The 27,479-nt window shown below is 41.9% G+C and overlaps 1 protein-coding gene and 1 pseudogene across 1 annotated transcript in view; one reads left to right on the top strand and one right to left on the bottom strand.

Annotated features, from left to right (window-relative positions):
• Positions 1 to 991, bottom strand: part of mylk4b (myosin light chain kinase family, member 4b) — a 37,126-nt gene extending 36,135 nt beyond the window's left edge. Inside the window, exon 1 of the mRNA XM_086269339.1 lies at positions 717 to 991. Coding sequence (XP_086125465.1) covers positions 717 to 775 — 59 coding nt within the window. The 5' untranslated portion in view covers positions 776 to 991. The remainder of the gene's footprint in view (positions 1 to 716) is intronic.
• A 6,168-nt stretch (positions 992 to 7,159) lies between these two features.
• Positions 7,160 to 15,882, top strand: LOC147309755 (uncharacterized; annotated as a pseudogene).
• Positions 15,883 to 27,479: the final 11,597 nt, after the last annotated feature.

The following is a 27,479-nucleotide window of genomic DNA, read 5'->3' as shown; positions in this document are numbered from 1 at the left end:
TGTGCAATCAAACAGCAGTTTCTCATATATACATGCCTAGTACGTATGCAGACTCTAATCTGATACCCATTAGGCGTATTCAGTGCCCACATCCCCTCCAATCCTTCGTGCTGACAACTACTCAGCAACCCAGGCAGTAACAGAGTGTAACCGTAGAACTTCCACACAGTGCACTTTCCAGTTTCGCCAAGAACAAAGCAGTGCTCTCCTTTTAGTCCACATCAAGAACACCTGCTTTCTGCTTTGAAACAAAGTTAAGTAGACTTCATTAATCAAATGTTCCCAATTTACTGCATTGTTACACATAAATACAGTCATGGGAACCCTTTAACTGTGTAAGAAAGAGATTTGGGATAAAGACTTGTTATATTTTACATTTCAAATATATGTTTTGTTTTTTATTTTTTCAAATAGTTTTTAAGCCAAAGCTTCCCAGAGAGTAAATCTGTCTCACATGCATACAGCATATGGGTAACTGGACAAGCGGCATCTTGCACTTGGTGCAAACGATCCCACAGGAGAAGAGGTGTTAGAATTCAAAACACGGTCATCATGCAAGTTTAATGTTGCTTTGCATTTCTTGCCATTAACAAAAATAGTCACTATCAAAAATGTTTCTTTTACTATTTAAGTCAGGGATTAGAATATGACAGCGGTGAAGGATTTTCCACCTTTCTCCACAGAAAATCCTGCAGTGGTAAGGAAACAACACTCACCCTGGGTGCACATTTGCAATCACCAGAATCTTCTTTTCCTTTCCTCCCATGTCTTTCATGGGTGTGATGGAGTCCGTGTCTCCAGGTTGCCTCTCTTCCTCCACTGGTTTTCGTTTTCTTCACCAGATACTGGATGTGTTGCTTTTATTTTTTTACTTCTCTACATACACGGAGCAGCTAGGACGGAGTGACCAAATGTGACTGACAGACTGACAGATGAGGACAGATAACTCAATGGGAAGCTCTGGCTGCTTGTGGCTATCTGCGCCGGGAGCCACAGCCGCCCCGGGATAAGCACCAGAGGAGGGCGGGTGAGGGAAAAAGAGGGTGTGAGGGAGGAGGGTGGGGGGTGTCTGCTCTGGGACTCAGGGACCACAAGCAGTGAGAGAGTGGAGGAAGTGTTCCAGGGAATGTGGCTTATTATAATGGAATGAGCGGAATGCCAGAGTGCCGTGTGTGTCTGCAAGAGGAGGGATGATAGACTGAGAGAGACAGAGTGGGGGGAAGCAAGAGGTCAAAAGAGGGAGGGACCAAGGATACAGACTGAGGTTTTAAAAATGTCTACTTGGTTTATTGTTTACTTTTATGTTTAGAGCAACATTACTATTTGAGTCACAAGTCTTTCCTCTGATCAACTGACTCTCGTTTTAACCCTGTTTTGGTCTCTACCACCTATTTGATTGTTTTCTTTGTGTTGATGATGTCCTTTTTATCTGCTGACGGATATGACATCATCAACAAAACAGTAAAATGTCAAAGATATGGAACATTCTAACAAATAAAATCCCTCTAGAGCTGGGGGTTATATTGTGTATCTGTCTAACTGGCATGGAAGGTCAAGTATTGTGAGTTAGGTTGTGTTAAGTTTTATGAAACATAAGACAGACTTGTTTGAGTAAAAGAAACCAACACCAAAATTCATTAAGAGTAATATAGGACAATAGAGAGGGGAGATATATGGGGAGTAATGAAACATAATAAGCACTTGTGCCCTTTGATTTCCATCTGTTAAACCCATCTACTGGTGCCTGAGACACAACATGAAAGTGATCCACTTTCTCCAAGTCCCAAGCAGTCGCACAACCTGACTGTTGACATTTGATCATTGCTGTCTTTATTTACATATCTAATGAGTTGGGATTTGGCATCTATGGGTGGGCAAGGGCCAAAATGAAAAACAAACAAATCTAACATAACCGAGAAAACCTCGCATGCCTAAACCTACTGGCAGACATACTTGTTACAAGAGACGCTGGTTGGGAGAGGAAGAAGACAAGTGATTCCCCTTCTGCCGTGGCCCTGCCGTTAGGCGCCTTATGTTGTGGACTATCAGAAGCCGGTTGAAGAAGCTGCCACCTGTTCCACCAGTCATCACCTCACCCGTGTTCCCTCTGATTAACACACGCATGCATTCACACCTGCACTTCCTGCAGTTTCCACATTGTACAGATTTTCGCATGACTGAGAAAACAACTTTGTACTGGACTTTTATCCATTTCAGCTGAAGTCACCAGTGCTGAAGCTGCTGAAGGGGAAGGGTGCAAATAAAGCCAAACGCTTTGGGGCAAGAGTTCTTGCCTTTCTCCAGCAGAAACAGGAACTTCCTGACAGTATCAGGATCAACTTATACTGCTGTCAGATGGCTGGGTTAGATTCATCTCCATCACTTGAACTGTTTACCATTCCACATTGCTCCCACATGTCTTCATTCTTTTCTTCTACTTGTTTGTCAGCAGCATTTATAACTGATGAACATTTGAATTATGAGCCACCTTTAATAAACACACTGTACAAAAAAAGGCTTTTAAAATGTTATTTCTGAGACATTCCTAAAATAATTGCATAGAAATCATATTTGTCAGTGTAGTCATTAAAGGTGGTGATTAGCACCTGTTTTTGGACTGGGATAATAATAGTTTACTTGATGCAGGAGCAGTTGCAGAGATAAACTGAAGTAAAAACATTTTTGTATTGGTTGGCAGAGTCTCCAAGTACCCCTCCTTCTGTTTAATTAGGGCCCGCAACTTTTCTTGCATTCCCATCAATGGGAAAACATTTCACACCTGACATTTGCATCTTCTCTTTCAGGTCATCCAGTGGGACACCAAGACATTCCCAAGCCAGCTAAGACATAGGCCATGTCTACAGTAGCCTGGATAAATTTGAAAACGGCGTAAATGTCTGAAAACGCTCCGCATCCACACTATATCATTTTCAGTCGTTTTCACAGAGTTGTTCATTCACATTGAAACGGCCAAAAACGCCTACGTTCCAGTACTGCGTATGCGTGAAACGCAAGATGATTCGACCTGCCTCATTTCCGTCTGCCATTTATTTACTTTCCAGCTTTTTGAGACATCGCAGCAAAATGTTGAGGAGAAGCACCGAGTTTTTTAAATGGACTAACAATGAGGTAGAGTTGTTGCTGCGAGTAACACAAAAGTACAAAGTTGCAAAAGCGAGTGAGAATTAAAGAATTTGAAGAAAAGCTATCTGGAGCATGTACAGACTGATATTAATCTTTAATAGGGCTGTCAAAATTGAGAGCAAACAAAACAACTGCTGTGTAATGCCCTCCTATCTTAGTTTAATTGGTCACATGACTGCATCACATGACTAAAATGTGTCATCGTTTTCGAAAAGGTTCCGTTTTTGCTGTCCACACTGTGACACGAAAACGGCGTTTTCAAATGTATCTGCTTTGGAGAGTGTTTTAAAACGCTCCGTGTTTTCCTTGACCTAAAACCGTCTCAGTGTGGACGGAAAGCCAAACGCACCGAGGCCTCCTCTTGGTGATGTTCAAAACACCTCACCTATGAGGTGTCGAGGAGGTATCCTAGGCTACGTCCACACTAATGCGTTTTCGTTTGAAAACACATCGTTTTCTCTCAGTTTTGGCCTCCCGGCCACACTGAGACAGCGTTTTCCCCAAGGAAAAACGCTGCGTTTTGAAAACGCTCTTGAAAACGCATACATTTCAAAATGGAGCTGTCCCGTCGCAGTGTGGACAGCGAAAACGCAGACTTTCAAAAACGATGACGCATGTTGGTCATATAATGCAGTCATGTGACCACTTAAACCAAGATGGCAGACGGCATCGGACAGCAGTTATTTTGTTTGCTCACAAGTTTGGTAGTCGAGCCGTCTTGCGTTTCACGCATGCGCGGAACTGCAACGTCAGTGTTTTCGGCCATTTTAGTGTGGACGCGCAACACTAGTGTGAACGCGGAGCATTTTCAGACGAAAACGCCTTTTTCAAATCTATCCGGGCTAGTCAGATGCCCAAACCCAAACGCCTCACTTGGCTCTAATCCGAGCCCCTTTCAAAAGACCGAGCACCCTACCCTATAGCTTGTGATCATGGGTTTGAGGGCCAGTTGTGGGCTTCACTTTTATGCTTAGCTCTCTCTTCACCACAACAGGTCGTTACAGTCTGATTGTCATTCTCATGCTTCACTCCTTCCTCAGTCCTGAACAAGACTCTCAGATACTTGAACTCCTCCTCCTTCACACTCATCCAAAAACTGCTCCAATGCAAGCTTGAGGTCATCACCTGATGCACCCAACAGAACTACATTATCTACACACCACATGTTCAAACATGGTGTTTGCTATGGACAAACTTTGGTTAGCATGAGTCCAATTTGCAGAACACCCCTCTGTTTCAGATTGGGTAGGCCATCTCTCCCAATCACACCCTTTCAGTTCACATTGTTGTTGCCCATGTGAGCAATGAAGTCCCCCAGCAGAATGATGGAGTCCCCAGATGGAGCACTCTACAGCACCCCACCCAGTGACTCCAAGGCCTAAAACCAGCCCAAGAACCAGAGCAGTGCTCAAAGTTAGGACCTAGTTTAGTTCCACTTTAGAAATCAAACCTTGGGCTTATAGTAGGTTGGCTCAGCATTTTTTTAACCAGCATTACTTAGTTATGGCTGGCAGCTTATTTCTTTTAGAAATCTGAAATAATTGATTAGTAACATATAACTTTAATTAAGTTAGCATGCAGTCAGATGGATAAATAAGAGGATGGTCAACTAGTAAATTTAGCTCAGTGATAAATGTGGCCTGCTTAGCACATTGCTCAGGTGGTGACGTACATGCTTATCTTGTCAAGAGACCAAGACAACAGCAGCTGAATTGAAGTTGTGCTTGCTGGCAAACTCTCTCAGTTCCAGTCAGTGATTCAAAAGTGTTAACAGGTGGACTAACTAGCAAACACGATTATTGCTAAAAGGCTTAACTGAGAAACTGAGAAGATACAGAAAGCTCTGAATTTTACAAGCCTTACAGATTTTCTAATGCCTAATAATATTTATAGTGTACTTTCCTGCTCCATCCATTATATTTAACTATGTTCTTTTCAATATGGGTTCATTTTCGTACCAAGCTTCAGGCGGCTGCAAATATTATTTGACAGGCTGGTCTCGTTGCAAATAGATTACTGAAAAGTAATCTATTTATTTTTGCATGAAGTCACAAACATGACTGTCCGAATGACACTGAATCTACAATATACTTCAACGGAAGAACATTTTGTGTCTGAAGGACATGTTGATATGCCCACACTTCAACTGGGATTCATCACCATTGCAAGAAAAAAATTACAAGAAAACCAGACATTTGAAACAGTTACAACCAAAACAGTTATCTTTTTTTAACCTGGTTGTTTTTCATGCTTAAACCCAACCAAGTAATTTTGAATGATTTAAAACGTTCCAATTTTAACCTTAGCGACAGCTCCCTTTGATACCTTTCATCTAAAGTTTGTGACCAACAATGTAAAGAAGTCTGAGTGAGCTGTAAATAACATGTTTGTTTGTATGCATTATATTACACTTTTTCGCATAATCTTAAGCACAAAGCCGAAAGATTTATTTAGTTGATTCAGATTTAGATTTAGTTGCTTCATTTAAAGGAGTTGTTGGACACATATAAATAATTAATAGTTAAAGGACACTTTGTTTGCCTAAAATACAAACTCAGTTTTATTAAAAATTGTACGATCTCATTTTAAGGAAAAAAAGAAACACACCTACCACACACAAAAACAACTTTTTTAAGCAGCCATTTCAGCTTCTTAATGTGCTTCAGCACATCTGAAATGTGCACCAGGCTTACACTGGATTTTCTCATTGTCATCTGTTCTGCTGATTATCATCATCTATTGTTCTCTTGACCTCCTAATCAGTGGGCTCAAACTCTAAACATGATATTTAGACTTCCAGCTCTGAGTCCTTCCTCATGTCCTCCTTTCCCTCCACCTTCTTCCTCTGTGATAAGTGGGCACACTGGTGCTTGTTGCTGTAGGGTTTAGTAGTACTTTTCATCTGTCCAACAGTGTCACCCAGGGCCAAATGTTTGCATTCCACTTATGATATATATAGCACACACTCAATTAAATTATCTTGGGACAATAGTAGTGTATGCCACAGGAAATAGGACAGAGTATTGCCACACTCTTTGTAAATCATAGTAATCCAGTACAAGAACGGTTGTGAACCTGTCTTGTACTGGAAAATGTCAACAAGACAAGTTAAATCTAAATTTAAAGATGCTTTTTACAAAGGACAAACGGTCAGCTGCTAGCTGTCATCTCTGCTCCTGCATTCTTTTTTAAAAGGCCTTTCAAGAGCCAACATGTTAGCTTTCACAGCATAGCCACAAAACACCTGTTTTTCATTTGTACATACAGTAAAGCTGTTCCATGAAAAACTCTTGCCAGTTTTCCTTCAATTTAAATTTTCAGTTGACATGACAGATAGTGATTTTATAAATAAACAGTAAATGTGTCAACAACAGGAATGGGATTGATTGTGTTAAGATACTGTTTGTTCTTCTGTTTCGTCAGTTCTGTACGGATTTTCATAAATGTAATTCATACCTTTCCATAACACATAATTTGAAAAATTAAATATTCACATGAATGAATCATACTTGTTATTTATCTCTTGTGACATGAAGTTCGTGCTTCATGTACAACAAGGACATTGGAATGTCATGCAGATTGGCGAAATGTATGGTATGGTATGGGAGCCATACCTGGGAATCCCACAGGCAAATGGGAACCACAAAGAGGGTGCTGGGAAAGCTGCAACCACCAAGTACCTGCAGAGAGTAAGGAAAGTCCTGAGGAGTGAGCTGAATGGTAAGAACAAGATCTGGGCAATCAACACCTACGCCCTGCTGTGATCAGGTACCCTGCTGGGATAATAAGATGGCCAAAGGAGGGTTTCACCCACAGATTGTAGACTAAGCGGAAGGACCAAGGACTAGTGAGTGAACATCCACAAGTACATCAGAAATACTGCGATGACTGACAATGTGAATGCCTCAGGCAGCAGAAACCCAAGAAAGAGGAGGAACCATCATGGAAGGACAAGCCCCTGCACGGTGTGTAGAGGACAGAGGAAGGTCCACAAAGCTGGTCTGAAAGACAGGACAGTGGCACAGAGGCACTAATCATGGCAGCACAGGAACAAGCTCTGAGCACAAGAGCCATAGAGGCTGGGGTCTATCACACCACGCAAGACCCCAGGTGCAGGCTTTGTAAATAAGCCCCCGAGACAATCCAGCACATAACAGTAGGGTGCAAGATGCTAGCTGGCAGGGCATGCATGGAACACCATTACCAAGTTGCCGGGATAGTACATAGGAACATCTGTGCTGAGTATGGCCTGGAAGTCCCAAGGTCAAAATGGGAGACGCCCCCAAGGGTGGTGGAGAATGACTGAGCTAAGATCCAGATACAGATGGCTAACCAACTGAACATAGTAGCGGTAGACAAGTAAAGGAAGATGGCTGCAATGATAGCCGTAGCGATACTGAATGACAGCAACATCAGGAAGAAGGAACATGAGAAGCTGAAGAAGTACCAAGGGCTCAGAGAAGAGCTCGAGATGATGTGGAGGAGGAAGGGAACAGTGGTCCCAGTATTAATCGGAGCGCTCGGTGAAGTGGCCCCCAAGCTGGGTGAGTTGCTCCAGCAGATCCCAGGAACAACATCTGAGATCTCTGTCCAAAAGAGTGCAGTCCTAGGAACAGCTAAGATACTGCGCAGGACCCTTGAAAGCCCTTTAGTACCAATTTCAGCATTGCTGACAATATCCATCCTTTTTATTATGACAGACATCTTTTGATGGCTGCTTCCAGCAGGAAAACTCACAATGTCACAAAGTTTAAATCATCTCAAGCTGCCTTCTAGAAATCTGAAAAAGTTCACTGTACTGAAATGGCTTCCACAGTCACCAAATCACAATCCAACAAATTACCTTTGGGATGTGGAGGACGTGCAGCAACTGTATGATGCAATCATGTCAGTGTGGACCAAAATCTCTGATGAATGTTTCCAGCTTTTTAAATCTATGCCACGAAAAATCAAAACACAAGGAGGTCCTACCCAGTACTAGCAATGACAGGAGTTTATTAAAAGCCCTAAAAAGAACAGAACAATTTTTACAATTACACATAGCATAGTAAAGTTTTTGAGACACATGTTTTCGACAAGGGCACTGACATCACAGAAAGTGCAAATCTTTCAGCCACTGACTGCACGTGAGCTGCAAAATACACAACGCATACTTTAAAGGCTGATGGTTGACACACAGAACACTTGACATAGATTTCCAGGGGCCTTGCTTAATCTTACGTGGAATCTCAATCAGAAGTGTGGATTCCTTAGTGATCCCTGAGAAGGTCACAGTTGTGTGGGCACACAATGAGCCTGGCATAGCAGCTGACCACAGTGGTCGGCTGCAGAGGTTGCATCCCCTGAATGACAGAATTAAGGGCACATGGGTTGGCTTTGCTCCGAAATGCATTTGAGGAGGATGGGGTTGGTCAGTGGAGTACATGGCATGATCTCATATCTACAAATTTGCAGCATGTTTTTTGATCCTGCTGCCTAGTTGCCATTTTTAAATGGAAAATAAATAGGCATAGACATGAGGCTGTCTGCGCAGGGATTTTTTTATGTTATGTTAAGACCCTCAATGCATGTTCCACAAATATTACAGCTGTTGACATCAATTCCTAATGGAACAAGCTGTCAGTATTTTGGACTGGCAACATAAAAAGGAAAAAAATAAGAGTATATAAAACAAACAGGTACAAATTCTATGGGGAAAAAACATTTTCAGTGAAGCTAAATAGCTTGGAAAATCAGGGTAACACAGAAAGAGATGGGACACAGTGTTCATGCTCTGTTGGTAGTTTCATACATGGCAGCTGCAGAATCTGTATCAAATATGTAACACCTTATTTAATTGCATCTAGGGAACATTAATGCTAGGGTTATAAGGTCAGTATTGTAAACATGCAGCTATCTGGGGTATCGGTGATCTCTCATTTGCCAGGGTCTGTTCAGCATGTGCTCAGGCTGATATACACACACTCGCACAAACTTCACTGACAACTTAAACCCACTAACCTGCCATGCATGAACTTGTACCCTGAGTCATTAATGGACCAGTGGAGTGGTGGGTGATCAAGTAGCAGAGAATTAGCACCCAGCTCTGCATCTCCACCGGGCATTTTAGCTCCTTTTGGCACTTGTGTTTGGATTTTCAGAAGCTAAGTGTCTTTATGTTAAAAAGAATCAAACATCAAACATATCATAAATATGCCAACTTGGGGGGTAAAGTCATGCCAGTTTGTATAAACTGTAAAACTCGAGTGTTGTGTATTTTACAACACTCATGAACCATACAGAATGTATTGAAGTAACTTATTTAATTTTACGTGAAATGCAGTGTTTTTCTAACTAAGAGCAGTGAATAGCTTTAGCTATTAACAGGACATCTAGCTATTAACCTTGTTAATAGCTTAGGAACACTCTTTTTTTTTTTTAAATCAGCATAGCTGTGAGTCTGTTGACCTTTTACTAACTAAACACTAAAAATCACATCAAACATTCACAAGAATCAAAGGACATTTCTGTGTGTCGAAAGACAGACAACAAAACGTAGCAGTTGACAAATGTAAAAGTCACATGTAATCTTCAGTTCTATATGCCAACTAAATTAGAACCAAGAGAATGATGAATATTCAAACCAATGTTAAATGAATGCTAATGTTCTGTGCTTTGAGGATGGACCCGGTGGCAGTGGGCGTTTCCCTTAGCTTAACAGGGATTCTGGAGGATGGAGGAAATACACATGGTTATGACTAGGGTTAGGGTAAAAGAAAAGCACACATTAACATGATAACGCATTTCATGATCAGCATGTTCCATTTCTACTTCTTTGATTTCACCTCACAAAGCATGGCCAGAGTCAAACCTGTAGCTGACTAAGAACTCCAAACTCCAAAGAGAATAGTTCAGCATTTAACTTGTTATATGGTTATATTTATATACATGTATATACAATAGTTCCATAACTTCATGTAGTTGTAGTTGTAGCTGAAAGTCCTTGGCTGACATCAGACATTGCTGTAGAACATCATCATTATGTCTTTTTATATTCTACAATGGGGTTTTTCCTGCTGTGGTCTAGTAGGCTGGCTTAGGTGACACTAGCCTCAATTTGTGTTGTAATATGTGCCTCAGGAGAACCTGATCATTTAAGCCATACTGTCTGAGAGTTAAGAACTGTTTAACTGTGCTTCTGGGATATTAGTGTGCCCTAAATGTGCAGGCTGAAGGACAAAGGTAGTAAGTTAAACACCCCTCACATACACACACTCCTTCCCCTGCCTTTGCCTCCTGCTGGTGGTGTAAAGCTGGTCTGCTTTCATCTCACTCTCGTAAATAAGTCAAAATAACAATGATGAGATTTATGAAAGGTCAGGCACTCTTCCAACATGGCCCCCCTGTTGCTGACAAGTGCAACATATTGAAGAGAGAAGTGTAACACCATCAAATACTGGGTCAGGGAAAGGCACAGAACATACAGTTCAAAATACCAAAGGAACTACACGACTGTCTCCAATGAAAATCAGCTTTTTAATCCTGTGTACATATCCATATGCTAAATGAACTGTCTATTACATAGAGCCTCATTCACACAAGCACTTTATCTATCTAAAATTCACACCCGACGAAAGGATCGGAGAGCAACTTGGGGTTCAGTATCTTAAAGCCACCCACTCTCTCTTTTTTCATGCTAGAAGAATATCATGAAAAGAACAAGCTACCAGTATCAAATTTAGGCATTTTAATTTGGAATTGACTCAGTGGACTCAGAAAACTGGGGTTATGTAGCAAACCTGAGGAACCAACCCTGTCACTTTGGTGTGGCTAACCTGTCAGAACTTCCAATCAGGTAAAAACGTTTCTGTAACACTAGGAAGACATTCACATAGATGTTGTAGTACAGACTGCAGCAGTTTTACAGTGTTTGAGCAGAGTCGGCTGCAGATAAAGGAGGAGACCGAAATAGAAATCAGTGTCTATGTTTATAGATCCACCCAGAGGGAGTAAATGTGTAGAGTTATATCTCAGCCACTTTGAGCCTTGCAGGGATTTTAAGACTGTATGACAAAGGCACAAAATTAAGATTATTCATTTATAGCTGGATAATATAGTTTGTTATCAATACACAAATAAACTGTGTATCTTATTATTATTAAAAGTTTCGTTTCACCCCAGTACCTTTATCATTATGTCTACGTTGTAACAAAAAATGTTCAGTTAACATTTGCAGACATTTTCCCTGTAACTCTGTCTTTCTAACATTTGTTCAAAATGTTATTTATGTAATGCTGAGCAGTTCATTTAAAGAATGAGCCAGCTCTCCCGCTGACCCTTGTAGGTACCCCCGTTCCCTGGAATCCACCAATGGCAGGGGGACAGGGATCATACGGACCTGGGGCCACAGGTGCAGCAGCACCTCGAAGCCCCACAGAGCCTGGGGCAGCCCACACGACCCCACCGCAGAGGAAAAGTACACCCACACCAGCATTCAATGGACTCCCAAACTACATAAGACAATAGACACCCAAGTTGAGTTCATCCTCCACTTCTGCTACAGTGGGGCAAAAAAGTATTTAACCAGCCACCGATTGTGCAAGTTCCCCCACTTAAAATGATGACAGAGGTCAGTAATTTGCACCAGAGGTACACTTCAACTGTGAGAGACAGAATGTGAAAAAAAAAATCCATGAATTCACATGGTAGGATTTGTAAAGAATTTATTCGTAAATTAGGGTGGAAAATAAGTATGTGGTCACCTCAAACAAGGAAAATCTCTGGCTCTCACAGACCTGTAACGTCTTCTGTAAGAAGCTTTTCTGTCCCCCACTCGTTACCTGTATGAATGGCACCTGTTTGAACTCATCATCTGTATAAAAGACACCTGTCCACAGCCTCAAACAGTCAGACTCCAAACTCCGCCATGGCCAAGACCAAAGAGCTTTCGAAGGACACCAGGAAAAGTATTGTAGACCTGCACCAGACTGGGAAGAGTGAATCTACAATAGGCAAGCAGCTTGGTGTGAACAAATCAACTGTGGGAGCAATCATCAGAAAATGGAAGACATACAAGACCACTGATAATCTCCCTCGATCTGGGGCTCCACGCAAGATCTCATCCCGTGGGGTCAAAATGATCATGAGAACGGTGAGCAAAGATCCCAGAACCACACAGGGGGACCTGGTGAATGACCTGCAGAGAGCTGGGACCAAAGTAACAAAGGTCACCATCAGTAACACACTACAACGGCAGGGAATCAAATCCCGCAGTGCCAGATGTGTTCCGCTGCTGAAGCCAGTGCAGGTCCAGGCCCGTCTGAAGTTTGCCAGAGAGCACATGGATGATACAGCAGAGGATTGGGAGAATGTCATGTGGTCAGATGAAACCAAAGTAGAACTTCTTGGTATAAACTCAACTCGTCGTGTTTGGAGGAAGAAGAATACTGAGTTGCATCCCAAGAACACCATACCTACTGTGAAGCATGGGGGTGGAAACATCATGCTATGGGGCTGTTTTTCTGCCAAGGGGACAGGACGACTGATCCGTGTTAAGGACAGAATGAATGGGGCCATGTATCGTGAAAGTTTGAGCCAAAACCTCCTTCCATCAGTGAGAACTTTGAAGATGAAACGAGGCTGGGTCTTCCAACATGACAATGATCCAAAACACACCGCCCGGGCAACAAAGGAGTGGCTCCGTAAGAAGCATTTGAAAGCCCTGGAGTGGCCTAGCCAGTCTCCAGACCTCAACCCCATAGAAAATCTGTGGCGGGAGTTGAAAGTCCGTGTTGCTCGGCGACAGCCCCAAAACATCACTGCTCTCGAGAAGATCTGCATGGAGGAATGGGCCAAAATACCAGCTACTGTGTGTGCAAACCTGGTAAAGACCTATAGTAAACGTTTGACCTCTGTTATTGCCAACAAAGGTTATGTTACAAAGTATTGAGTTGTATTTTTGTTATTGACCAAATACTTATTTTCCACCCTGATTTACGAATAAATTCTTTACAAATCCTACCATGTGGATTCATGGATTTTTTTTTCACATTCTGTCTCTCACAGTTGAAGTGTACCTCTGGTGCAAATTACTGACCTCTGTCATCATTTTAGGTGGGGGAACTTGCACAATCGGTGGCTGACTAAATACTTTTTTGCCCCTCCCCCACCTGCAGAGGGGGCAGTGATTCTATCTTAAAGGTACTCTGCAGGTTGTTAAATGTCATGTTTGCGTTTGTCAGGTGTTCTGTTTAAAGAAAACACTTTGGAGCCACTTGGATGTATACAAACAAATTCACAAGAGGACCAAACTGATTTGAAGGAAAATAAAAATGCTCAAATTTTAAAGATTGTGAGTTATTTTTACGGGCAGAAATCTGTGCAATCAGAAACTGAATTTGAATAAGTTCAATTCGAATTTGAATTGCTCGGATTGAATCTGAATTGTAACTTGAATAAATGCTTTTACAAACTGAATATGAATTACCCCAATTTGAAATTAAATTTATTGGTTTGAAAATGATCATCACTAAATTGAATTGAATTTTATATTTTGAAAATGAATTCATTTGCTTTGAAACTGTATTTTATCGTTTAAAATTTAGCTCTCGAATAATTTCAGATTCACTTCTCACCATTCAGTTTCAGTCCTACAATTCAGTTTTTGGGACTTACATCCGGTTCCGGTTCAAGAGTAGTCGAGCGCAGATTAATAGAACTATGTTTTACTAGCGGACCGAAAGTGTTACTGAAGGTAATCTACAGCGTCTTGAGCTGAATTAAGACTTCAGAAGTCATTCGTCATGTCGAATGACCAGCGGATAAACTCTCAGGTTGGTAATAAATGTATTACATGTATAAGAAGAAGTGTCATGTTAACAAATGATAGCCGTACAGTAACTTTTATCCTTATTGTAGCTGTTAGCTAAAAACGCTAATTTAGCATAGTTTGCCCTAGATTCAGCTTTGACAAACAAATATGATCGACTGTTTCTAGTAGAATTCCAGAGTTGTCATCTTGTACCCTCTGAGAGTACCCCCTCTGTATGCTTGTAGAGACCCCTACAGTAGGGAAACATGCAAAACAGTGTCCAAACCTTTGTATTTTAGCTTTATTTATGTCTTATACAGCATCCCAACTCTTTAGCTAACTTAACTTTAGCTAAAGTGAATAGTTAGTCTAATTCATGTCAAAGCTAAATCCAGAGCAAACTACGCTAAATTAGCATTTTCAGCTAACAGCTGCAATAAGGATAAAAGTTACTGTACGGCTATCATTTGTTAACATGACGCTTGTTCTTATGTAATACATTTATTACCAACCTGAGAGTTCATCCGCTGGTCATTCGACATGACGAATGACTTCTGAAGTCTTAATTCAGCTCAAGACGCTGTAGATTCCCGTCAGTAACACTTTCGGTCCGCTAGTAAAATGTAGTTCTATTAATCTGCGCTCGACTACTCTTGAACCGGAACCGGATTTAAGTCCCAAAAAAACTGAATTGTAGAACTTAAACTGAATGGTGAGAAGTGAATCTGAAATTATTCGAGAGCTAAATTTTAAATGATAAAATACCGTTTCAAAGCAAATGAATTCATTTTCAAAATATAAAATTCAATTCAATTTAGTGATGATCATTTTCAAACCAATAAATTTAATTTCAAATTGGGGTAATTCATATTCAGTTTGTAAAAGCATTTATTCAAGTTACAATTCAGATTCAATCCGAGCAATTCAAATTCGAATTGAACTTCTTCAAATTCAGTTTCCGATGGCACAGATTTCTGCCCATATATTTTGTTCATGTGTTAGATGAAATATAATGACATGCTGTCAATGACATGCTGTCATTATATTTTAGTCAAGTTTTTGAGTTGAAGAGAATACAAGGATATTTATTGAGTTGCAGTGAAAGAAAGTGCCTGTAATGTAAATAGAATTTTCCATTTTATAGTTAAAGGAAATGTCTGTAAATAGTAAAGAAGGACATACTGTAAATCTACAGAATTTTCCATTTTACCATGTACAGAAAAGTCCATGAACTTACATGAAAAACAGAAAATGTCATTGTAGAAAATTACAAGGAATTTTTTTGTTGAATATTTTTTTATAGTGCACTGCCTTTTGATACTGGAGCATGCTGACAGGACACAAAGATTATTCTGCTGTTAACAGAAATGCCAGTGCAGGAAAACAACACTTCAGAGATGGATGTTAGGAGAGGTAGAGTTTTTGTGTTTTCTGAAACAACCTCTGGATAGTCTACCTCTTTGAATAAATGTTTGTTTTTATCAGTCTTTACATCATACACACAGACTCTAATCAGGTTTCTGCAGTAATGAACATGGAGAAAAAACACAAAACAAAAGAGCCCCCCTCAAAAGCAGTAGTATGTGACTCTGGCTTCCTCTTGTGGTGAATACATGTTTATTCAGACTTAAGTTTCAGGATTTCTGCATCAGATCTTTTTTTTTTAATTAACTGACTAAGGCTAGTTATTTTTATTCCACCTCTCATTGTGAAAACAAAAAACAATAAAAAGAGAAAAAATAGAAACAGACGTGACCTGACAAAAAGCAACTTTAGGCGTCTACGTCACCAAGGTCCTCACCTGGACACTGGCCAGGCTGTATTTCCTGAGGAGGCTGAAGAAATTTGGTATGTCGGCCAAGATCCTCAGCAGGTTCTACAGCTGCACTCTGGAGAGCACCAGGACCCCGCTACCCTCTCTGCAGAGCATCTACCATCGCAGAGTCTAGAGGCTGCCTCCATCTTCAAAGCCCACACACACCCCCAACACAGACTGTTCACACTTCTCCCCTCACGACGAAGGTTTAGAAGGAGAAATCCAGAACATCTCGACTCATCAACTCCTTCTTCCCCACTGCTATCAGACTCTTGAACAGCTGACCTATTTTAACAGTAATAATAATTTTTTGCACATCAGGTCATCTTACTTATCAAACCAGCATATTAAGCTCACAGCTCTTTTGCACACACATCTGTCTACTTCAATTTTGTTGTCTCCATTTATTTATTCATACTATTTGTATTTATCTGTTCTAGTTCTATTTGTATATATTAACCAGCATCTGTGTGTGGAAAAAATTTCATTGTACAGAGAAATGCTTTTCTTTGTACACATGACAATACACACTTTGAATCCTTGAATCCTTTGAACATAAAATGTAAACATCAGATAAAACATTCATATATTAAAGAGATTAAATAAATCATTTTGTTTAAGTGATTATTAAAGAAACAATTTTTTTTTCACATTTGGACATCAGATACATCAGACACCCTCAAGCAGGTGACCCAGTTGGGTATCCAGGTAATCTGCTGTCCTCTGCAGATCCACTGCCACCTGCAGGATACTTCTGCTGCTTACTGGGCCTTGAGATGCCTAAAACCAGGGGTGTCAAACTCCAGGCCTCGAGGGCTGGTGTTGTGCAGGTTTTAGATCTCACCCAGGGTCAACACACCTGAATCAAATGATTAGTTCATTAACAGGCTTCTGGAGAACTTTAACACATTTTGGCTGTGTCCCAATTCAGGGTCTGCGTCCCAATTCAGGGTCTGCACGCTTGAAGTACGCATTTTAAGTGCGATTACGTCACCGCCACGCGACAACGGCTGTCCCAATTCGAAGTGTACTTCAAATGCATACTCCAAATGCGCCATCGATTTCCCCAAATATCAAGCGTGGTCCGGTGCACGCTTCGTGGTCCCATATATCCCACAATTCATAGCGCGGCGGTGGGTATGGATAATTTTTCCGCAAAACACGGCAGAAGGGAGCGGCCGAAGAGTGAAGTGTCAAAAGTAAGTACTGAATATGACGTCACTTATTTATGTGCGAATGTTTAATAATGACGAACATTAAAACATTACTGTTGGCCACATGTCGGCAAAGTTGTGTGACATTAGCGATGTTTGTACTTTCAGCGTTAACTTGGTTTTAAAGCATATATGTATATATATATATATATATATATATATATATATATATATATATATATATGCTAAGCAAGCCTACCGCAGACATGAGCGAGACAGATAAATATGAAGGCATGCCGGCTCGGACGTCGCCCGGATCAACAAGGTCCGCGTCAGGTGTTGAGGAACCAGGGCACCCTGACGAAAAGTGGGCTACTGGAACAAGAAGGCATCGGTGGGCAAGAGACGAAAACAGGGCGTTGTTGGAATGCTACTACGCAAGTAACCCCGGCGGAAGGGGCTACATGAATAGGATGAGGGACCTATGGATTCTTCGATACCCAACATCCACAATGACGGCGAAACAACTAGTAGCTCAGTGTTCCAACATTCGAAAGAAAGGACTGCTCTCACAGCTAGAGATTGACGAGGTACAACACAAATGCTACGGCAAGGAGGAGTCAGGACGCCAGGTCAGGGGGGCGATATCATCACCCCCACCCGAGATTGGGTACATAGCCCCAAGTGCGATAGGAGAAGGATCGTTGAGTGCGAGAGGAACTGACCTGAAAAATAGGATCATGGCCAAGCTTGAAACCTGGATCCCCCGTAGCCGGTTACCAAGATTACGTGAAGTACCCTCAGAAGGTCTGCTAGATGATGTTAATGCAGCACTACGGGCAATACCTACAACCACGATTACCGACACTAACAAGCTGATCTACAATACGGCAGCAGTGATCAGTGAGATGCTTGGCTACAAGTTGAACAGCGACAAGGGGCAGTACCCTCCATGGAGAAGGAGGCTAGAGGGCAAGATCAAAGTAGCACGGAGGGAGGTTAGCCAACTAACGGAGTTGCAGAAAGGTGCGACAAATAAGGTGCCTAAGAAATACAGCAAGCTGTCCATATCTGAGGCCTTGGAAACTGCCAAGCAAAGACTCACAGCCTTGGCCAGCCGCTTGAGGAGGTACACCAGAGAGATAGAAGGCAGGAGAATAAACCAGCTGTTCTCCACAGAACCAGCAAAGGTGTACTCTCAGTGGCAAGGGAACAATAAGAGAACAGCACCACCAAGGCTGGAGACGGAGCAATACTGGAAGAGCATATGGGAGAAGGATGCAACCCATAACGGCAATGCTCAGTGGCTAGAGGATCTGAGGGCAGACCACAGCGACCTCCCTGAACAGGGTCCAGTAACCATCACAGTGGCAGATATCCAAGAAAGGGTCTCCAGTATGAAGAGTCGGACAGCACCAGGGCCCGACATGGTTCACGGCTACTGGCTGAAGAAGCTGACTGCACTCCACGAGCGTCTGGCAGCACAAATGAACCAGCTGCTAGTTAACGAGAGACACCCGGAATGGCTAACTGAAGGCCGGACGGTCCTGATCCCCAAGGACCCCAAGAAGGGACCGGTCCCCTCCAACTACCGACCAATAACCTGCCTCAGTACTACATGGAAGCTCCTGTCAGGCATCATATCGGCTAAGATGAACAGGCACATGGGTCAATACATGAGCGGGACACAGAAAGGAATTGGCAAGAATACCAGAGGCGCAAAACACCAGCTACTGGTAGACAGAACAATCAGCCGAGACTGCAAGACCAGACTGACCAACCTGTGCACTGCCTGGATTGATTACAAGAAGGCCTATGACTCAATGCCCCACAGCTGGATACTGGAATGCCTAGAATTGTACAAGATCAATGGGACCCTAAGAGCCTTCATCAGGAACTCAATGGGGATGTGGCGTACAACACTAGAGGCCAACTCCAAGCCCATAGCACAAGTCACCATCAAGTGCGGGATCTACCAAGGAGATGCTCTGTCCCCACTGCTGTTCTGCATAGGCCTGAACCCCCTCAGTGAGATCATTAACAAGGCTGGCTACGGATACCGACTAAGGAACGGAGCAGTTGTCAGCCACCTCCTGTACATGGATGACATCAAGCTGTATGCCAAGAGTGAACGAGACATCGATTCACTGATCCACACTACCAGGCTATACAGCAATGACATTGGAATGTCGTTCGGACTGGAGAAGTGTAGCCGGATGGTAACAAAGAGAGGGAAGGTAGTCAGAACTGAGGGGATTGAACTACCAGAAGGCAACATTGCAGACATAGAGGACAGTTACAAGTACCTGGGGATCCCACAGGCGAATGGGAACCATGAAGAGGCCGCTAGAAAAGCTGCAACCACCAAGTACCTGCAGAGGGTCAGGCAAGTCCTGAGGAGTCAGCTGAATGGTAAGAACAAGATCCGGGCCATCAACACGTACGCCCTGCCCGTGATCAGGTACCCTGCTGGGGTAATAGGCTGGCCAAAGGAGGAGATAGAAGCCACTGACATCAAGACAAGAAAGCTCCTTACCATGCATGGAGGGTTTCACCCCAAGTCCAGCACCCTGAGGCTGTACGCTAAGCGGAAGGAAGGGGGCCGGGGACTGGTGAGTGTCAGCACCACAGTCCAGGATGAGACAAGGAACATCCAAGAATACATTGGGAAGATGGCCCCAACTGACCGAGTGCTCAGTGAATACCTCAGGCAGCAGAAACCCAAGAAAGAGGAGGGAGACGAGGAACCATCATGGAAGGACAGGCCCCTGCATGGTATGTACCACCGGCAGATAGAGGAGGTGGCTGATATCCAGAAATCCTACCAGTGGCTGGACAAAGCTGGACTGAAAGACAGCACAGAGGCACTAATCATGGCAGCACAAGAACAAGCTCTGAGCACAAGATCCATAGAGGCTGGGGTCTATCACACCAGGCAAGACCCCAGGTGCAGGCTGTGTAAAGATGCCCCAGAGACAATCCAGCACATAACAGCAGGGTGCAAGATGCTAGCAGGCAAGGCATACATGGAACGCCATAACGAAGTGGCCGGCATAGTGTACAGGAACATCTGTGCTGAGTACAACCTGGAAGTCCCGAGGTCAAAATGGGAGATGCCCCCAAGGGTGGTGGAGAATGACCGAGCTACGATCCTGTGGGACTTCCAGATACAGACGGACAAAATGGTGGTGGCTAACCAACCGGACATAGTGGTGGTAGACAAACAGAAGAAGGCGGCCGTAGTGATCGATGTAGCGGTACTGAATGACAGCAATATCAGGAAGAAGGAACACGAGAAGCTGGAGAAATACCAAGGGCTCAGAGAAGAGCTCGAGAGGATGTGGAGGGTGAAGGTAACGGTGGTCCCCGTGGTAATCGGAGCACTAGGTGCGGTGACTCCCAAGCTAGGCGAGTGGCTCCAGCAGATCCCGGGAACAACATCGGAGATCTCTGTCCAGAAGAGCGCAGTCCTGGGAACAGCTAAGATACTGCGCAGGACCCTCAAGCTCCCAGGCCTCTGGTAGAGGACCCGAGCTTGAAGGATAAACCGCCCGCAGGGAAAGAAGCGAGAAGAATATATATATAAAACACCCAGCACGCCCCTGCGGGCGGTTTATCCTATATATATATATATATATATATATATATACACATATATATATATATATAGAGAGAGAGAGAGATATGGATAGATAGATATATCTCATAATAATCTGACAATACTATAATATTGGCCATATTATATTTACATTACCACATTGAGATGATTTTAGTCTCATGAACAACATTAGCTAATTGTTATTTACTAACGAATCTTAAATGACTGTTCAGCACAGAAATAAAGCCCAACAATCATGTTTTACAGTCCCGTGGTCTCAGCCTCAGATACTCAACTAATCAAAGTGATGTCATGACAAAAATTAATGACCAAAAAACCCATTTTTTTCTCCTTCATTTATGTCAAACAAAGCTGTATGAAACGTTTCTCGTGGTTAGTATCGTGGTTGCTAGGCAACCTGAACAGCGCGACAAAGACTAGACCGTCCCATTTCACAAGCCTCTCACTTCTGCACTTCTCGTACTTATAGTACGCACCGTACGTAGTACGCGTAGTGCGCGTACTTCAAGCGTGCAGACCCTGAATTGGGACACAGCCGTTGAGGAGGTAATTTAGCCATTTAAATCAGCTTTCTTGGATCAAGGACACATCTAAAACCGGCAGGACACCGGCCCTGGAGGCCTGGATTCGACACCTGTGCCTAAAACAGAATGGGCTGCAATATTGGGGGCCCTGGGTTGCTGACCCAGTGCTTTGAGTTTAATTATAATTTTAAATCATTGTTATTCATGGTTTTAGTTCTTTTGAGGTTATTTTTGTTTTTCTAGTTTCAGTCAATGTGCCTTACCAGTATCCGTGTTACTACTCTGTGCATTTTCTCCTGTCCCATGGTTCATCCCTCTGTTTAGTATCAAGTCTGTACGTCTGTGCCTGTCGTCCTGTTTTATTTTGGTAGTCTGTGTGTAACACACCCCAAGCAAGAGGGCGGCTGACAGATTATGTCTGGTTCTGAAAAAAACAGATAAATTATGAGATGGACGACAGGTAGTGTGTTTCCTCTCTCGCTTCTGCCAGATCTTTATTTAAACACATTCATGTGTTCACAACAGGTTGCAAAAACTTCTTAACATCTCTGTCTCACATTCCCAAAGCCCAAAATCAGAATAAACTAAAATAGTATAATAATAGTATAAACAAAAATCTAAACAGTCATCTCTGTTGTTTATTACTAAGAGCTATAAATCACACTTTTTTTCACACATCGTTTGATAAAGCAAACATTCCAGTATTGTACCATATACTAATGGCGTATCTGTGTAGTGGAAATCTCCACATCAACATTGCAGAGCGATCAGAATTATTATAGGTTATTACACTAACTTTAGACAATAACAGTGACAACATATCAAACTGTCTCTGCGAACACATTAACTCAAATATACAGGAGCCGTGGTGTACTTTTGTTACAAGAGGGTGCCTTAAGTTTAGAAAACAACAAAGCTAACAGCTACTCTAGGATGTGGCGAGCTAAGCTAGCTCCTACTCTCGATCGTAACACATTTCAATGAGCAAAACAGACGAATACAGATCCCAGCAAAACAAACTGCTGGTCAGGTTTTACCCTTATTTGGCATGTAAATTATGTGGACCACATGTGTGGCCTTATTACTTACTAACCTGAAAAAAACAGATAAATTATGAGATGGACGACAGGTAGTGTGTTTCCTCTCTCGCTTCTGCCAGATCTGAAGACGAGCAGTAGCGTCACACTAAACCAGGGGTGCCCAATCCCGGTCCTCGAGAGCTACCGTCCTGCAGCTTTTAGATGCATCCCTACTCCAACACAGCTGAATCAAATGGTTTGATTACCTCTTCAGCATGCCATCGTGTTTGGCAAAGGCCTGATAACAAGCCATTCATTTGATTCAGCTGTGTTGGAGTAGGGATGCATCTAAAAGCTGCAGGATAGTAGCTCTCGAGGACTGGGATTGGGCAGCCCTGCACTAAACCATCTCACTGGGGCGGAAGTGCCCCCTTGTGGCGTAACTAGGGATCACACCACATGTTGGATCTCCAACAAAAATCACAAGATTAAGGCCCTTCCTTAACAAAACTACACCTAAAAGCTTATACAATGTACAAAAATTAAATCACATAATGTGACCACACATTACAGTGTGTCACATGTGTCCTATGTTAATGTGTCGGGTTTTGCTTCCCTTGTCTCGTTAGCCCTGATTTGTCCTAGCTTTATTTCTCTCCTGTCTCCCATTCCCTGATTGCTCCTTCTGTGTATTTAAACCCTGTGTTTTTCGTGGTCTGTGTTGTGATCTCCCTTGTTCTGTACTGTGTGCTCTGTCTGCCAAGCCTGTTTAGTTTATTTGTAGTTTCAGTTTAGTTCGTTTTTGTGTCTAGCAATAAAGCTGTTTTTGAGTGCATCTTTGCCTGCCGTGAGTCTGCACTTTAGATCCACCATTCCTGCCTGCACACAGCCTTCACTTGACATGCAAACCCTCTGCATATGACGTTACGGGCCAAGACCTTGCTCAAAATCCCACACTTTTGTAATGCATTCATCTCCTATCTCTGTGTACTTTATTGTCCTTTTAAAACATTGTATGGGGGTGTATTACATCAAGTTTTATTTAAAGAACAGCAAATTGAGATCAAATGTTGGGGATATTTTGTAGATGTCTTTACTTTATCCTTGATTTGATAATGATGAATACTTTATTGATCCCTGTGGGGAAATTCCTCCCTGCATTTAATCCATTCACTCAGTGAAGCAGTGGGCAGCCACCAATCTAGCGCCCAGCAATGTGTATGGATGGTACCTTGCTCAGGGTGGCCTTTCATTGAACCGTTCGAATTCCCGACCATGGGGCCACCACTCTACCTACTGAGCTATCCCTGCCTCCCCTATTTACCTGCAATAGCTCAAGAACTGTTTCAGCCAAAATCTGTATTTTTTTCGTAAAAGAAAAGAAAAAAACTGATTTAAAAAAAAGCAAAAAAAAAAAAACCCATTAGAATTTCTGTTAAAGACCAGCTTTTGAATTGATAGTTGAACAATGCAGTGGAAGGAGAGTTACAAGAGAAATGGTAACATAACAGAGAGACTTGGAGTCTAACAGCTGTCATTAATCAGGGAGGTTTATCACAGAGGTGGGACCAAGTCATTGTTTTGCAAGTCTCAAGTAAGTCTCAAGTCTTTATCCTCAAGTCTCAAGTCAAGTCTCAAGTAATGTCAGGCAAGTCACAGTCGAGTCTCAAGTCACTGGTGTAAAAGTCCAAGTAAAGTCACAAGTCTGAAATTTTGAATTTCAAGTCCTTTCGAGTATTTAAAAAAAAAACGAAAAAAGAATGTTGCAGTTATGCTAAATGTAAATATTAGACCATGTAATTTTTAAATCTGTGTTTTTCTCAACACATGACAAAATAGTGAACTTAGAAAATATACACAAATTGTGAAATTGCACCTCTTTAAAATGCAGCTCAATTAAACCTAGCTCCAAGAATAATTTTCACCGACAGTTCTGAGATAAGCTGCATGTTATTCTTGGATGCGCTTGTAGGACCGGCTTTAAAATCGCATGACAAAAATATCATACATATTAAAAAAAACTGCATCACCAACGTAGCCTGGACAACATTTGCTAGTTAGATGAAGTCAGCTATCTCATCGTAGCATATTTATATGCATATTTATAATCATACGGTTCTTGGAGTGAGTGCACACACTCATGAAGTTTAGTAACTTCAGGTCACTGCAACAAGCCCAGGTACAGTTTACCGACGGATGGGTGCAGGACCTTGAAATGCACCGTGTAGAACGAAAGACCATCGTACATATCATAAGTTTACCAGTCTCACAAATCGTTGTCATAAACACACATTCATTAACCGTTTATTAATATAACCTTTGAGCTCAACGGTAATTAATTAGTAGTGGAAATAATTTCTGGTACGCGTTACAGAAATGTAGTAGTGACAATAATACTGTATGCTGTAATCGTACTGGGCAATTAGTGATACAAAACAACTGTTTTATCCTGTGAATAAAAGTATGTTTTTGTCAATGCACCATAATAACAGAAGCGAAACACAATATTGTGTCAGGACAATTCACTATTTATGCACAATAAATAAAGGAGCATAGCGCGACAATTTCTGTTCAGCGCCAGACTTGCTTGTAACCTATATCACCAATTATGTTATGAAAATGACGCATTAACTACTACAGCAGACTGACCTTTGTGGAAATGCTTGGAGCAGACTAACCTGTGAGCTGGAGTGTTCTGGGACGTTATATTTGGTCTTTGAATGGCTGCGATCCAGGCCATCCGTCGCCTCTTTGTTACTTCGGAAACATGGCTCGAACAATTTCTCTTCAACGACGTAATCCGATAACAACCGATTTCTCTACCTGTCGGCTTCCCGTGGCTGTCATGTGACCGGCTATTGCAGTTAATAATACAACAGCTTCTTGCCATTTTTTGTGTTTCTTTTTATCGCTGTATAACTGATTTCAATTGAAAGCCTGCGTGCGCTAGTACCTCTTGCCACGAGTTCCCAGAATCCTTTGTGGTTCTACCCCAGAATGACGTCACATTTTCAATCTCTATATAATATGCATGTTACATTTTATATTTGGGGTGAAATATCAAGTCTTTTCAAGTAAACCGGTTCAAGTCCAATTCAAGTCCCAGGTCATTGGTGTAAAAGTCCAAGTCAAGTCACAAGTCTTAGAACATTTTTTCAAGTCAAGTCTAAAGTCATAAAATTAATGACTCGAGTCTGACTCGAGTCCAAGTCATGTGACTCGAGTCCACACCTCTGGTTTATCATGTGTCTGTGGCTAACAAAGCTTTAGCATACAGTGAGCCTTTGTGTAAGTCACTCTACACAGTGAATCACACAGCCACACCTGTGTGACCTCTGCTCCATCCTACCTGCCTACGCATACTGTTTATTAAAAATAATAATAATTAGCCATTGCAGGTGATACAAAAAGTTGTACTGTGACATAAAGACAAAAGTAAGAGCTTCATTTAGTTTCACTGGAGTCAATACAGTACACACAGACAGCTTTCAGAAAGGCACGTTTTTTGTGAGGTAAACTTCACATTTAACGCTTTGCAACTTCAAACCCCCTCTATCTGGAATCCTGAAAACCAAACTTAAATAAATATTTACACTAAAAAAGAGTGGTAGTTTTCACATCTGAGTAAGTAGTACTATGTACTTAATGAATCTTTACTTATATGCTGTATACCACATATTTGGACTGTAATTAGTGATTACAGGACGTTATTTAAATATAGTAAATGCAGTTAATGTACTGAATGTACCGTCCACTACTGAATCTGCACACCAGAGAAAGTAAAATAACCACATCATCAGCAAAGGTTACTAAAGGTCAATTACATTGGTAGTTGCCTCAAAGCACTTTATATTGCAAGGTAACGACCCTACAATAATACAGAGAAATCCCCAACAATCACACAAGCCCCTTTGATCAAGTACTTGCAACAGTGGGAGGGAAAAACTCCCATTTAACAGGAAGAAACCTGCGGCAGGACCAGGCTCAGAGGGTGCAGCCATCTGGTCTGACCAGTTGGGAGCGAGGGGAGGAAGATAGGACATTGGACACAATGTGTAGGAGAGCCAGCGATTCAAAATGCCTAATGATAGGGAGTGAAAAGAGGTGAATGAGCTTTGTCAAAATGGCAAGTTTTAAGGCAAATCTTAAAGAGAGAGGTGTCTGTCTTCTGAATCCAAACTGGGAGCTGGTTCCATAGAAGAGGGGCCTGAAAGCTGAAGATTCTTCCATCCATTCTGCATTTAAACATCCTAGGAGGTACCTACAAGTGCTCTGCTGTTTATCTTTTGTACAATGCTCAGTGACCGCCAGCTAACCTACTGCTTCTGCATAAAGAGAGACTGATATGTACAATATGTGTTCTGCACAGCCTCCCCTAGCACTGCACCCTAAACCACCTACCCTGTTTCTCCTCCCACAGCTGAGCTGAGCCAAGAACCACATCCCGTACCCACAAACTGGCTTTTTATTAACAGAGATTTCGCACGTTTGTACCGAAAAAAGAAACAAAGATAGAGGAAACAAACAGTCATGCATTAGCTTTGGAAAGCTGCTGGGTATAGGAGTTATTGTTCCTGTGTATTCACAGTACAATACAGAATTGACCACACTACCAAATTGTGCAAACTCAAAGTTAAGACACGTTAAAACATGATTCACTTTCCAGCAGACCAACCACACCCATTCTGGATAGATACCAATTAAAATACTCATTTAAAGGTCTACTTAATCCGCAGCTAGCTGTACCATGAACGTTTTCTTTAACATGTCTTTATTTATTTTTTATACCTACGATAAAGATAATGGCAATCCCACAAAAGTACTACTGATTCGTCACTTCTCTGGGAAATATTGTCACCATTCCCAGAAAGCCCCTCTGACATCAGGGTGTGAACAGGATAAAGGTTTAAAGTTCGTGGAGGTTGTTTAAACTCTTTTTCATTCTCAATGAAATGAGCATAATTAAGAAATATATTTAGATTTCTCCTTCTTCTTCTGGCCACAAGCAATTTAAAGCTATTTCATCATTCTACATGTCTTGATAGTAATATAACAGTAAAACAGGGAAACTTAACCTTTTACTTGTTGTCATTGAATATAATTTACAAGTACCCACACTTACTGGTTTAAGCTACAAATTTATACTTGTATTTCATTTTAATGTGCTTTCTATCTTACATTCCCACACATTTACACACTGATTAACACATCAAGAGTAACTCAAGGTTCAATATCTTTCCCAAGGATACTTTGGTACACAGACTGGAACAGCCACAGATTGGAGCATCAACCTCCAGATTAGTAAATGACTTGTTTTGGCTGTAGCATTATAGTTTGCCCTTATTTTATAAAATACTCTCTTGTGCTGCCAGTTCACCTAGTCCATATTTGTGATTAGTAACACCTTCCCTCTC

Source organism: Aulonocara sp. 'chitande type north' Nkhata Bay, linkage group LG17 (genome assembly GCF_057382095.1).
Source record: "Aulonocara sp. 'chitande type north' Nkhata Bay isolate Kocher_YH1m ecotype deep benthic linkage group LG17, A_spYH_male_GT1.1, whole genome shotgun sequence".
Taxonomy (NCBI): Eukaryota; Metazoa; Chordata; class Actinopteri; order Cichliformes; family Cichlidae; genus Aulonocara; species Aulonocara sp. 'chitande type north' Nkhata Bay.
The sequence above is the reverse complement of the archived record's forward strand: the minus strand, read 5'-3'. Positions and strand labels throughout refer to the sequence as shown.